This window comes from Lepisosteus oculatus, chromosome 22, assembly GCF_040954835.1.
Source record: "Lepisosteus oculatus isolate fLepOcu1 chromosome 22, fLepOcu1.hap2, whole genome shotgun sequence".
Taxonomy (NCBI): domain Eukaryota; kingdom Metazoa; phylum Chordata; class Actinopteri; order Semionotiformes; family Lepisosteidae; genus Lepisosteus; species Lepisosteus oculatus.
Window position 1 is genome coordinate 6,451,403 of NC_090717.1, and position 12,700 is coordinate 6,464,102.

The 12,700-nt window shown below is 39.9% G+C and overlaps 1 protein-coding gene across 3 annotated transcripts in view; it reads right to left on the reverse strand.

The window, feature by feature from the left end:
* wscd2 (WSC domain containing 2) overlaps positions 1-12,700 on the reverse strand; it is a 79,378-nt gene that overhangs the window by 19,559 nt on the left and 47,119 nt on the right. For all 3 annotated transcript variants that reach the window (XM_006640219.3, XM_069182119.1, XM_069182118.1), the window contains 4 exons: positions 11,757-11,871; positions 9,255-9,439; positions 4,413-4,534; positions 3,038-3,212 (listed from right to left, as the gene is read on the reverse strand). In XM_006640219.3, coding sequence (XP_006640282.1) covers positions 3,038-3,212; positions 4,413-4,534; positions 9,255-9,439; positions 11,757-11,871 — 597 coding nt within the window. The remainder of the gene's footprint in view (positions 1-3,037; positions 3,213-4,412; positions 4,535-9,254; positions 9,440-11,756; positions 11,872-12,700) is intronic.

Consider the following 12,700-nt stretch of genomic DNA (forward strand, 5'->3'; position numbering starts at 1 on the left):
AATCCACTCTAGCAAGGACAGATTCAAATCTGGCTCTGTAAGCACTCCATGTAATGCTAAAAAGGGAGAAAAACATAGGGAAGTTAATGAGTAAGTCTGATTAATGGCAACTTGAACATGTGGTGGCCCCTTGTGATCTGCTTCTGAATTGCATTTTAGGAAGTGAAAGGACTGAGTCAATTCACTTAGAGGCTCTAGTAAAGATTGCTTTTTACAGGCTGTCTGAAGGACCCACTGCTTCCTAGTTACAAGAGCTTTTGATTGCTTATGTAAATACAAAGAGACTGCAGAGCAATGTTGACACTTTAATGATTGGCTTCCTTCATCCCAGTTAGAAACAGAGGGTACTATTCAAGACAGGCCTTTGACCAAAACGGAGAAAGCAGCAGCATACCAGAACATAAAAAAACACCTGGTAAGTACAGTAGGTTTAAACCTTTAGAAATGAGTTTTCCAGGAGAATTATATTTATTCATTTTTAGATTACTCAAATTGGAATATCCATTTATTCCAGCACCACTACTGCAGCATTATACTGTGTACAAAGAGAGCAAACTAACGTCCTTTAGGAAATTAGATTCCTCTTCTTATCCTCCATCCTGGACAGCCACAATACATCAAGGTTTATAGCTCACTTCTAATTGTCAATGGACAAAAAGACTTGGGGTCAATAAATTATTGTACTGGTTTGGGTAATTTAATAAAATCAGATTTGGCCAGCTCTTGGGCAGCTGCAGAGTGCTGGTGATTTTCTTGCAAAGTGAAATCATTCCATGACAATAAATTACAGACTTAGAGATGATTATAAAATCTACTAAATTGTGACTCTCTAGAAAAAAGTGTTGGTCATCCCCCTAATGCACCAAGCTTTCCACTTTTATACTCTGATCCTAGAACATGGCTTCATTGCTTTAATGGAAAACACAGAAAAGACACATTGCTCTTCCTGATAGCATTCAGTGCTGTAGGTACACAGCCAGCACCACCATGATGGTGTGTGCTAGATCAAGATTCCTCTTCCTCACTGCAACACAACCCTCACAGTATACCACAAATAATGCTTTGAATGATGATTTGGATGAATTGCACAACCTGGACCTGAACCTGAACCCACAACCTCCAGCAATAAGAGTAAAGTAAAAATACACATTTTAAAAATGTTTTGCCTGCTGTTAAAATTGAAACAAACTGCATTTTGATGCAAAACCCTTTTAACCATTGAAGTGCAGTAAAATACAGCAACATCAGCGGTTACAGTATGTTCCGGAAAAAAACAATTTCTTACTCCATTGAAAGCATTACATCCTGAGAAAACAAGCAATTATTGCTTAACAAATTTACACAGAAAAACATCTGGCTGTTTTCTGTATTCATTCTTAATGGCAGGAAGCAGATCATACCTAATAGACTTACAGTGTCCTCCATAAGCATTGGGACAATAAAGTCAAAATTGTCACAGATATATTTTAACATTTAAAATAATACTGCTTTTTGTGTTACATTCCCCCATTTTAGGTGACCATGAGTAGTGGGACAAATTAACTTAAAGTAAATTGAAGTAGTATCAAGCTTGCAACTCATGGACCTCACCAAACTCTTGTTTTGGTCTTTTGCGATGCTTTACCAAGTCTTTGCTACAGCCATTTTCAGTTCCTGTTAGTTTGGGGGGGGGGGGCTGACTTTAGTCTCCCTTTCAGCCAGTGAAATCTAGTTCGATTAGATTTAAGTCAGTTTAAGACTTTCTTCTTTATTCCCCTCATGAACTCCTTGGTTGTGTTGGCAGTGTGTTTTAGGCCATTGTTTTGCTGCATGATGAAGCCTTGCATCTAGAGGCATTTTCTAGTACATAGACAGGCAAGACGTTCCTGCACACATCTGAAGTCATTCTGCTGCTACAATCATTAGTTACTGTACATCAATAAAGATGAGTGAGCCAGTTTTGGAGGTGGCCATGCATGCCCAAGCCATGACACCGCCTATGGAAGACTCTGTTTGTTTAGACGCATAAGTCAAATAAGAAAAAGGCTCCAATCAATAGGTGCACCTGACGGTATTGAGCATCTAATCATAATGACACATGTGTAAATACCTCTGAGACATGGCAAAGAGTGTGTGCTCTAGCACAGAAGATAGAATGTGTAAAAGCATTTTTTTTTGTAAAATAGTCTAAAATATTAATTTAAACTAATATTCTGGGTTTCACCGTTATTTCCTCTTCCCGTTTCATTTCATAAGATCTGCAAGGAGTGCCTCAGTGTTAAAGAAGCCACTCATGCTGCACAGCAGCTATTTGTATGAAGATTCGCAGTGCATAACTTCTCCTTTTCATCTCTGCAAAAGTGCATGAAATTCAGGTGGACCTCATACTGCAGCTCAAAAGTTTTTTTATGATTCCTGTGTGTGTGTCGTCTCCCACATTAGCTCGATCTTTATTGTTCGAATATATTAGAATGTGTTTAGCATATTCAACATGGAATACAGAATATCATTTTGCCCCCCTTATCTTTGGCTTATACGCTTTTTGCCAACAAGGTCCTAAGCGTCTAAATTAAGTGTTTGAGGTTAGAGTGAAGAGGCATGTGTAGGATTGGTCTTGTATAAAACAAAAATAAGTTTTGGAGGAAGCACGACAAACGTTCAAACCTCTCCAGGGCATGTCAACGTCCGGATGGAAGGTGGACATCAGAAGCCACCGTGATTTTGGCTTTGTTATGTGAAAATACACTTGCACTAAAAAGTGACTTGAATAGAAAAATTAGACGTGTTACAGTGCTTGGCTGGAAGCAGTCAGAGAAGACTGATGAAGGTGTGTCTGAAGGGGCAGAGGAAGCAGGACCAAATGTATGCTTCGATAATAGATAAATAGATACTTTATTGATCCCGTGAGGGAAATTGAGGGAAATACACTGTTGTGGAGAATGGAGAATGGTGATGACGGCCAAGTTGGACATCAGGAGGGGGTGTGAAGCACTGGGTATAACAGTCCTACATCTTGTGGAGCGCGAGCGAGCTCTCGGACGCCGCGGGCAAGTCTTACCTTGGGCCTGCGTCTGATACACCACGAAATAGTCCGCGGTGCCGCAGCCCTCGAACTCCTCCCCCGCGCAGCGCTGCAGGCAGAGCTCCTCGTCCTCGCGCTCGTGGAGGGAGAAGAGAGGCGTGGGGAAGCCGCAGCGGCAGCTCTGGCCCGCCAGCACCGCCAGCGAGTACTCCTGAGGACGAGAGAGGTGCTTCAGCACGCAGGGAGCTGTCTCCTCAAGGGCCGGCCCTCGACGAGAGCTCCTCCAACCTGCAACCCACTTACAGATCATCTCCCGCACAAGTGCTTCCGAAGCTTTGATGCTCTTCATCCTGCTTCACCCTGAGTTTGCCCACAGTAATTACTAGCCATTCCACAAACGCTCACACATGTTAATTGAGGATGACGGCTCCAATTTCTTGGAGGTTGAGGTGGATTCAAGCTTTTATTTCACCTCAGATCTTAATTACTCCACTGGATTAATTATTTAAATTATACAGTTAAATTAATCAGTTTTGGCTCATATTAAGCAGCTCATAATTGAAATATACCTAGAAAACCAACAGGAGTACAGGTTCTGAGGTCTGGATGTCCAGATAAGAGAGAGGCCTTTTGCAATAGAAAGATACAGGGAAAGAGAACAAAAAGGCAATACTGCAGTAAGGGCATGACACAATGTACTAGATTGTACTATTTACCAAGTTTTCTAGAAACCCATGTTTAACTGAGATATATTTCTTCTTAATTACGGGAAAATAGCAAAATACAAGTTATTCATCATTTGAAAAGCAACGGTGCAAATATATTGAGTATCTCCTTCAAAATGTAGCACAAAACCAGATTCTGAGAGGGTCAGAGGTCTGAAGTGAAATGTGGATCTCTGAAGACTTCCAAGGACATTTGCAGCTAATGATATTTCTTGAAAAACAATCAGCACAAACATCTTCCATTCAATGAGAATTAAACAATTAAACCCAAAGGTTGATTTGTTAAACTGATATCCAGCATTTCAAAAGCTTCTGTGCACTGCATCTCAAATGTATAGTCTAAGAAAAAGATCAATAGAGTCCAAGGGCAGTATTGACATAGAAGCTGCTATTTTAACAACTAGACTAAAACATACTGTAAACAGCATATACTGCACTTATGAGTCTGAGCATAGATGATTACGTGAAGTGCAGATTTTGCCCACTGTTGTCACCATGTCTGCACATTCACGCTACTTTACTACCAACCCACCTGTCAGCTTTAACAAGAGTGAGTGTGTTTCTGCAGTTCTCAAAGGTCTGAATGGGGCAAAAAGAGTGTTTCTGGTTTGGGTTTTAAAAGCTGAGAAAAACTGGTGATTCTAAATATCAATTGAAAAGAAAAACAGGCTGAAAGCATTTCTCACCTTTTCGGTACAGAAATCCACACATTTATCCACCGACATGTTCAGTATGACTGCATGGACTGGTAAGGCGAAGGAGACGTTTTCTGGTTTCCTGAAACACCCCTTAAAGATTGCACTCCCATCTGAAGAACAAACATACAACACAGAAAACAAAATGTGGAATTCTTGAACACAGTGTTCATTGCTCATTGCAATGAAGAGCAGACGTATTGGATTTACAAGACACACAGAGCCAAGCTTTGTTAATAAATAAGAATTTCAAAGGCATCTTTGTGCCATGGGCCAAAACTCTGTGGCAGCCTCTTAGAACTTTCATGCAGGAGATGTGCTAGGAATAGGGAAGAGCCAGCCCTCCAAAAGGAAGATATGAATGAAGAGAATACTCATCTAATTGCACACTCATCCTAATGGTAATTAGAATCTAAGTACAGATGGCATGGTTGAAAAATGGATGGAATTAGTCATCATGAGTGGGCTGGCGATGATGCCTTTGGAAGTGACAGAAACAGCCATTAGATGGTCTATTTATATCAGACGGAACTTGGAATTAAACCTCCTTTGGTAGCGCTCACCCCACAACCCTTCACATTGATAGCGTGCTCTCTTGACAATGAAATTCTTTGTCCCAGCATGCTCTTCTTGTGACTCCCTGGGTTTCTCACTTTGTAAAGTGGTCACCATAGCTCCCTTCCCCTGAGTGAATATGCTTTTAAGTCTATTCATTCTATCGCATGTCTAGCTCATTCACACACACGCACAAACCATTTATTTGATTCAGTCAGAAAAGTGCATTTGTACTTTTCTGAAAAATAACAGCCAGGACTGAAAAGCAGTGCCTATAAGCTGAGTGAGTCGGCAAATGCTATTCTTCCCCTAGGATGTAACCAGCTTTCATAGGTCACAAATGTCAGGCAAAAGCAAAGGCTAGACATGTCTATCCCTTTTCTCTTCCTGGTGTAATGACCATTGACCAGACATGCACTTAGAGAACTGCCACTAGTCAACCCTTGAACAATGTTTTTTAAATGACCAGTAACACTAAATGAGACGATACCTGACCATAGCGCACCAGTTGCTAGATAAAATGTACGTGCTTCTGCTTTGCAGTCTTTGAGGTGTTTTGAGTACTGCTCTAGAGTCTGGGAACAGTCACATTTTTAGTCATTTACATGCTGAGCATCAGCTTGTGTGTTGTGACCTGTGTCTGCTAACATTGCTTGAACTACAATATCTATTCTAAATATATCAGAAGTTAATTATGCCAACCAATGAACATGATTACAAATCAAGTGTCGGCTACCACAAGATAAAACTGCATATTAATTCCTTTTATAATAAGCGGCTTGCTTGATCCAGACCATGCATATTGGGTACGCCACCTATAAAAGCATTTAGCCAGCTTTATAAATTCATGAAGAAGGTCTATGCGTTGGAATTTCAAAAAACACATTTCGCAAAATCAGTTGCTGCTGAAATAAGTACATGTTGAACTGAAAGGTAAGGAAGTGAATCTTGCTTCTCAATTGGTGCGCTACTGCCAAAGTCTTTTTAAGTTTAAAGTTTTTTTTAGAGTTACCGGTCAGTTTCAGAGGTGTTTAAAGGCTTGACATGTGGTTAATGCCTACCAAAAGCAGATGCCAGCTGTGATTTATCCAGGAAACAATAGTTTGTAGAAATATGCAGATGATACTAGGAAGTCCTGCAAAGTCCAGGTGATATCTCTCTAACATTGCTATGTGATGCTCATATTGCATAGCTCTATACCATATGGGAAAAAATAATAATACAAAGGGTCTGGTGTAGGCGTGCACCTTGTAATTTGTAAAGTCATGTGAAAGGTCCTTAATTCTGTTTAATTGCAGGTTTTTAATGTGCACATCATTACATTTTGGCAGTAAATTCATGACTCAAAACTCTTTCTAAAAACTATTAATTGTGCTGGAAGACAGGTTTGTAATTATAGTTCTTGGGCAAAGTTCAGCAATCTAAGTGCTTCCTTGTTACTTTGAAACACTTAATTCATCAAATTCCTACGTGAATCCAGTCGATCCTTTAACAATTAAGTAATGACAGTCCTGGTAGGCATAAAAGACTGAATCGAAAGACTCAAGTTTGCCACTCTCTAGTGGAATGTCACAAGGAATTAACAATGATCCTACAAGAATCTGGTGGAATTAACTGCAACTCTCCAGTCACCAGTAACAAACACCCTGGGATATGCAGACAGATTAAGACGTACAGTATGAGGAAAACCAATATTTCTCGCTGTAATTCACATCACATGTAAAAATATGTTTTTAGCTAGAGTTTATCCTCTAAATTTCAAGGCCTGCTACTTTACGGCTAGGGAAGAAACAGATGGACAAAGCACACTTTCATTAGGATCGAATTCTGGACACGTATCATAAGAACATAAGAAAGATTCGAAACAAGAGACGACTATTTGGCCCATCTATCCTGTTTGCTAGTTAGTAGTTAATCGATCCAAGGATCTCATCCAGCCATTTCTTGAAAGAAACCAGGCTATCGGCTTCAACAAAATTGCTAGCATGTCAACCATTTTGTGAGAACAAAATAAAATTCCTCCTTCTCTAGAACTCAGGAGGAGATAGGAGACAGAAGAAAGAGATTCCTTAATCAGAGCACAGCCTAGACCCCGGAGTTTATCGTATCTAATTTATCTCACAGGAGACAATGAGGGATTGGACCCTAAGCACAGACATCATTAGCTGTTAATGGGCTGGCTGCACAGTTGTGGCACCAAGGACAATGGGGAACACAATTAGTAGAGCTGCATGTCTGAAACCGTTAAAGTCATTGGTGCTGACTGAGATTCACAGCAGTCAATCACACCAGCAATTAATTTCCCTCTAAATATGGGTCAAAAGCACCATAAATATTGATTGGCACACTTTTCTGCAAAGACTAGAGACTGTGTTTGTTTTGTCACTAATTTCATTTAGACAGAAAAAAACGACCTCTGGAAGCCAAATGAGAACAAGCCAAAGCAGAATATCAATCCATGAAACTAAATGAGCTCATTATTTCAGTGCTAAATTAATAGTCTTAATTTCCCTGTTCGGTTTAAACATACAAAAACAAAAACAGAGCCTTTGTTTCAATAATGGTTTTTTTGGTTAGATTTTCTGCTAAATAAATCTGCACTGATGCTGTGCTGGGGGTTACATTTCAAATAACTTGTTGCAGAAAACAAAATGGCAAAACCACGAAACAAAAAACCTATTAATTGTACCACAACTTAAAAGTTTGTAATTAGTGTTTCTACAACCCAAAAAACAAAAGTGTGACATCTCCCTCAGCTGACCTGGTTTTCAGACAAGGGCATATTGCTTGCACCCACCATATTCACTTTGGGCGTGACAATCCAACTTAGAAAACATAGCTCACAGCTAGGTACAGTGATGCTTATACTGTACACGTCTGTGTACTTCTAATATAAAACCCCATTTCAAACATGCATAAATGGGTCATTATGTGGTATAACGCATCCTGTGGGCTGCTCTGCTCACAAATGTAGTCTCCAACAGCTGAGACAGATGGAGAGGGCCTGAGCTCAGCCTTGTGGGCACAATGTGCAACTGTAACCTCATGATTCAGGAGCAAGAGTGTAACATCTTCAGCCTCCATCACAGCGTGTTGTCAGTTTGGAAGCTTTACAGACAGAAGCTCCATTTTACACCGAAAAGACATTTGTGTTTAGACATGCAATTTCATTTTAAAAATGCATTCTTTTGTGATAAGGCCCTCGCAGGCAAAAAGGGCAAAATGTCCCTTCTTGAGTTCTAATATGGAAGAAGATCTATAATCGAAGTTGCAAATTGAGAATTACTAACCTTGCTTTCTTAGCTTTTATTTTCATTTTCTTTTTCTCACTTTCAGTTTTCCAGCTAGCTAGGTGCCTTGGGTTTCAGTTGAACTCCCATTAGGGTTTTGTATCTGAACCAGCCATTGTAAACAGCAGCTCAATAATTTATATTTAATTTGCTTCACAAGTTAACGCACCTTACAAAGGTTGCATTGTTCACCTCAACACAGATATTACTTCGTTGGCGAAGCAAAACTTTAAGGCCAGCTGACAACATTTTAAGGATTTTTCTCTTTATAATAGTCCTGCATACAGAGAGACACTGTATGTTATAGAAACATATTGTATATACTGTAGATAAGATGTTTATATTATTTTGGGCATAATTTAAGCTAACCTAAAGTGTCTAAATTGGAGTAAAACCATAAGAATAAATGTTTTTCTATCTTTGATTTCTAGACACCATATTTTTTAATTTTCTTTCTAACAAAAGGGCCTGCATTTTCATACAGTACTTATTTTTAGCAGTTAGATTTTCATATAACAAAGGAGAGACCGTCATAGCAGAAGAGAATACACCGTTCTTGTAGGATGACCTCCCACAACACAGCTGCTCTGTGCATGTCCTTAAAATTTTTCTTGTCAATTTAACTTGTTAACTTCCAAACTAGAGTAAACAGGGTACTTAATCATAACCAAGTAACAGTGTTGTTGCTTTGATGATTTACAATAGGGCTCTGTTTGGGTAAAAATATGTCAGACTTGGTCATTTCCTACACCTTAGGAACAAATCAGAAGGTTTCAAATGTAAATTAATTCAAATTTCATTTTACCTTAAGAAAAGGTTTTTCGAAAACGAGAATTTTAAGGATTTAATTGTTACATAGAAATATGGAGGTATTTTAACAAAAAAAAAATAGCACCTTAACTTAGGTACAAAAAAGCGACATTATTTATTTTTTTTACTTTAGAAGCTGATCTTGTCAACATTAGCCAACAAGTGCGAATGTACTCACACCGCCGGGCTGACTCCTGGCTCAGCTCCAGCCTGTAGATGGAGAGACGGTTCGCCCCTCCACAGGTGTTGGTCTTCTCGCCCTTACACTCCATGTTACAATCACTTTCGCTGGCGTTGGGCGCCTGGATCTTGTGCCCACAGTAACACTCGGCCCCAAACTCCAACCCAGCGTACATGTAGCCTCTGTTACGGGGCATGAAGGGGAGACAACAACAGCGGATGAAAAACAATCTGGTGATGGCGGCTACCACATGCCTGCGGTAATTTCATATTCTGCACACATACTGTACAAGTACATCGTGTTTCTTTTTGCGGCCCCGGTCTTATCCTTGAGAGTCTAGCAACAGAGGTTGCGCACCATCTCTCAAACTGTGTGCTGAAATGCTGAGACACCTGTACTGCTCCTCACTTCCATTCCCCCAGATAACAGAACTTGTTTTGGAAAAAGCAGCCTATCTGTTTAAAAAACGCTCTGCCTTGGAACATCATAATTCCGATGTCGGCATTACCACAAATGACAAACTTTACCACCCTCGCGATTCATTTTATAGGAGCTTTCTAAAATTTCCTCTGGTGGTAAGCCATCCAGGACCACAAGGCAGCCTTTTCCTGGTCAGTTTCACCCATAGCCTGTCCCAGACGTTTAGGAAGCAAGGCAAGACTATAGCCTCGATGCCACAGTGAGTCCATTTAAGGACACATTCAAAGAGACAAGGACAATTTAGGGAAATCGCTAGCCTGTAGTTCTTTGGAAGGATTGAGGAAAACTCACAGCGCCTGCAGAAAACCAGAACAAACTCAGGGATGCAAAATCCATGGAGAAGGCATCGCAATCCAGAATCAAATCCAGCATCCAAGAAATGTGAGATAGCAGTGCTTAGCACCATGACACCACCTCCCCCCATGGTGTTGCCTGATGTTAAAAAAGAATCACCCAGACATACCCACGGGCTGCTTTTGAATTTTGCATTTCAGAGAGGATACAACAAAGCTAATATGTAAGTGTTACAGAAGAGGGAACAAGTGAGTGCCCAAAGGTATTATACTTTTACTACTTTGTAATAAAATCGGGCTTTAAAAAGGTTTAAGGGCTCCCATATGGCTCGTGTGCACAGTTTGAAGCTCTGCTTTCCAGAAATTGGCAGTTCAGGCCTTGACTGCTGTATGTCAATAGGTGACTGTAACTGGAGCCCTGATCTGTAGGGCAGAATTGGTAGGATGGAGAGGCTTGAGCTGGCCAGGTCATCCTGGACTTTGCCCACTAATGAGCCCTGTGACTCGCCGGGTGCCTGCAGTTTGCAGTGCTTTCAATGAGAGCTGCATCACTCCTTCAGTGGATGCTAACTCTCCTGCTGGCACTGTGGTTCTCAGAACATGGTGAAGTGGAGGTGAGTCAGAGAAATGCATCATCCTCATCACACTGACAGGAGGTACAATGCCAGCAGATGCCCTAAAAGACAATTGGCAGTTCCGATTTGGGGATGGAGAAGCATATAACAAGAAAACAATTGATGATCTCAAATTTAAAAACTCGAGAATCACGTAATATGGTTGAATTTGTTTTGTTTTTTTCACAATCCAGACGTGAGTGTAAGCTTAGAAAGCTGAGACATGCCTAGAAAATGCTTTGGAAAAATGAAGGTATATGTGTTAAAAAATGTAGAGAGCAAAATTCTCTATTGTACATTGTCAATTGATTTCACTGATATTATTTTGCCTCTACAAAGTATAAAACATCCTGCACAGGAACAAAAATACTACATGGATAGTCTGAAAGTAGGAGAGGGGGTTTGCTTACATATATGGCTTATTTGGCTGGAGAAAGCTCCAGGATGCTGCAGTCTGAGAAAGAAGAAATAACAAGAACGTTGTGGATCTTTTCTTTTAGTTTTAGTAGTCTTTCATGGTTATCCTTGTGTAGACGCAGCAGTATAAGCAATGGAGCGAGAAGGAAAATCAGAAATGTGTTCAATGTCTGAGAATAGGTTTACTAGCTACACAAACATAAAGCAGGCAATTCATGTTCCACGTGCTGTTCTATAATGAGGTACGGTCACAGTCTCCGAATTACTGCAGGAGGCCACTTAACAAATGCCTTTGTCATTGTTACAGAAAACTAAAATCACGGTTTTAAATGCAGCCTCGAATTATTATGTAACTAGTCAACTGAGGAACCTGTGCCTTTGTACTACTGTGAAAACCAAGAAAAACATGCCTGATAACTAGTGATGGTAACACTTTACATTTCAAAATGAGAAATGTTACTTTTACTTCTGACGTTTTCATTTTTACTGGCATGATCCTGACAAACAGAAATGGCTGCGTGTGTCACTTTTTCTGCTTTTGCGACAGAAAATGTTAAATCTCTTTAGGGTAGTTTCTGAAGTCACTCGTTTCCCAAACAAGCCAGCTAACTTCAAGCAGTAGCAGTATTTTAAGGTAATTGTGAAAAAATAACAGTAAATAGTAAACACTTTAAATTAAGTCTTCAGAGGCCTACCTTTCAGCACAGTTGTCCTGGCAACGAAAAACCGTCATTTTCCTGTAGTCAAAAAAAGAAGCTCCCCTGAGTGCTCTCTTTTGTGTATCATCAGTATAACAGCCAATATATTTTGCTGTGGAAACACAAAAACAAGAATTTAAGATGTATAATTGTAAAAATACCTGAGTGCTTTCACTATACTTGCTTGGAGCTGAGTGAAGTCACAGCCATAGCTGGTTCACAGATTATAAGACTGCACAATTTGCAACGGACACTTTCATAGGCTTACTTGTCAGTTTATTGATTATGGGTTTATACAAAATTCCCAACATAAAACAAAAATGTCAGTTCATCAGGTATGAAATTCCTTATTTTAGAAATTTCAGTTAAACAAAAAAAAATGACACAGCATCATAGTATCTGATAAAGTAAGAGTATTTATACAGTAATTCAGCAGAGACGCAATAAAACATTCGATTACTTCCAAAATCATTGTTCTCATCCAAACACATTGAGAAAGAAGTGAAGATGCCTAAACGTACAGCATCTCTAGAGGGCTTTATGTGTTGTGGCATTCTAAGTAATCATTTATAAAATATCTATGCAGTGTTATATTGAAAGCCAGCATGTTTTACAAACAATAGGATGGTTTTTCTATTTAGAATAACACGTGCACGGCGTGCTGCTGTTATTTCTGATACAGCTTTAGTGCCATATCTACAGTGCAGACACACACCAGCACAGAACAAGTCTGGACCTGGTGGCTGAACACTGCAGACTTGAAGGATTGGCCAGCCAAATGCTCATTGTCTTCTTAAGTGGTGGGTCAGCAACCTTGAACGAAAGCACTGTGCGTGCTGATCATCTCTTTTTGAAGATGGTTTTCTGAACACAAGCTGACAATTACCAAGAACTATAGAGCAAGTGCTTCGGTTACTGAGCTGATGGCAACTGATTCCCTG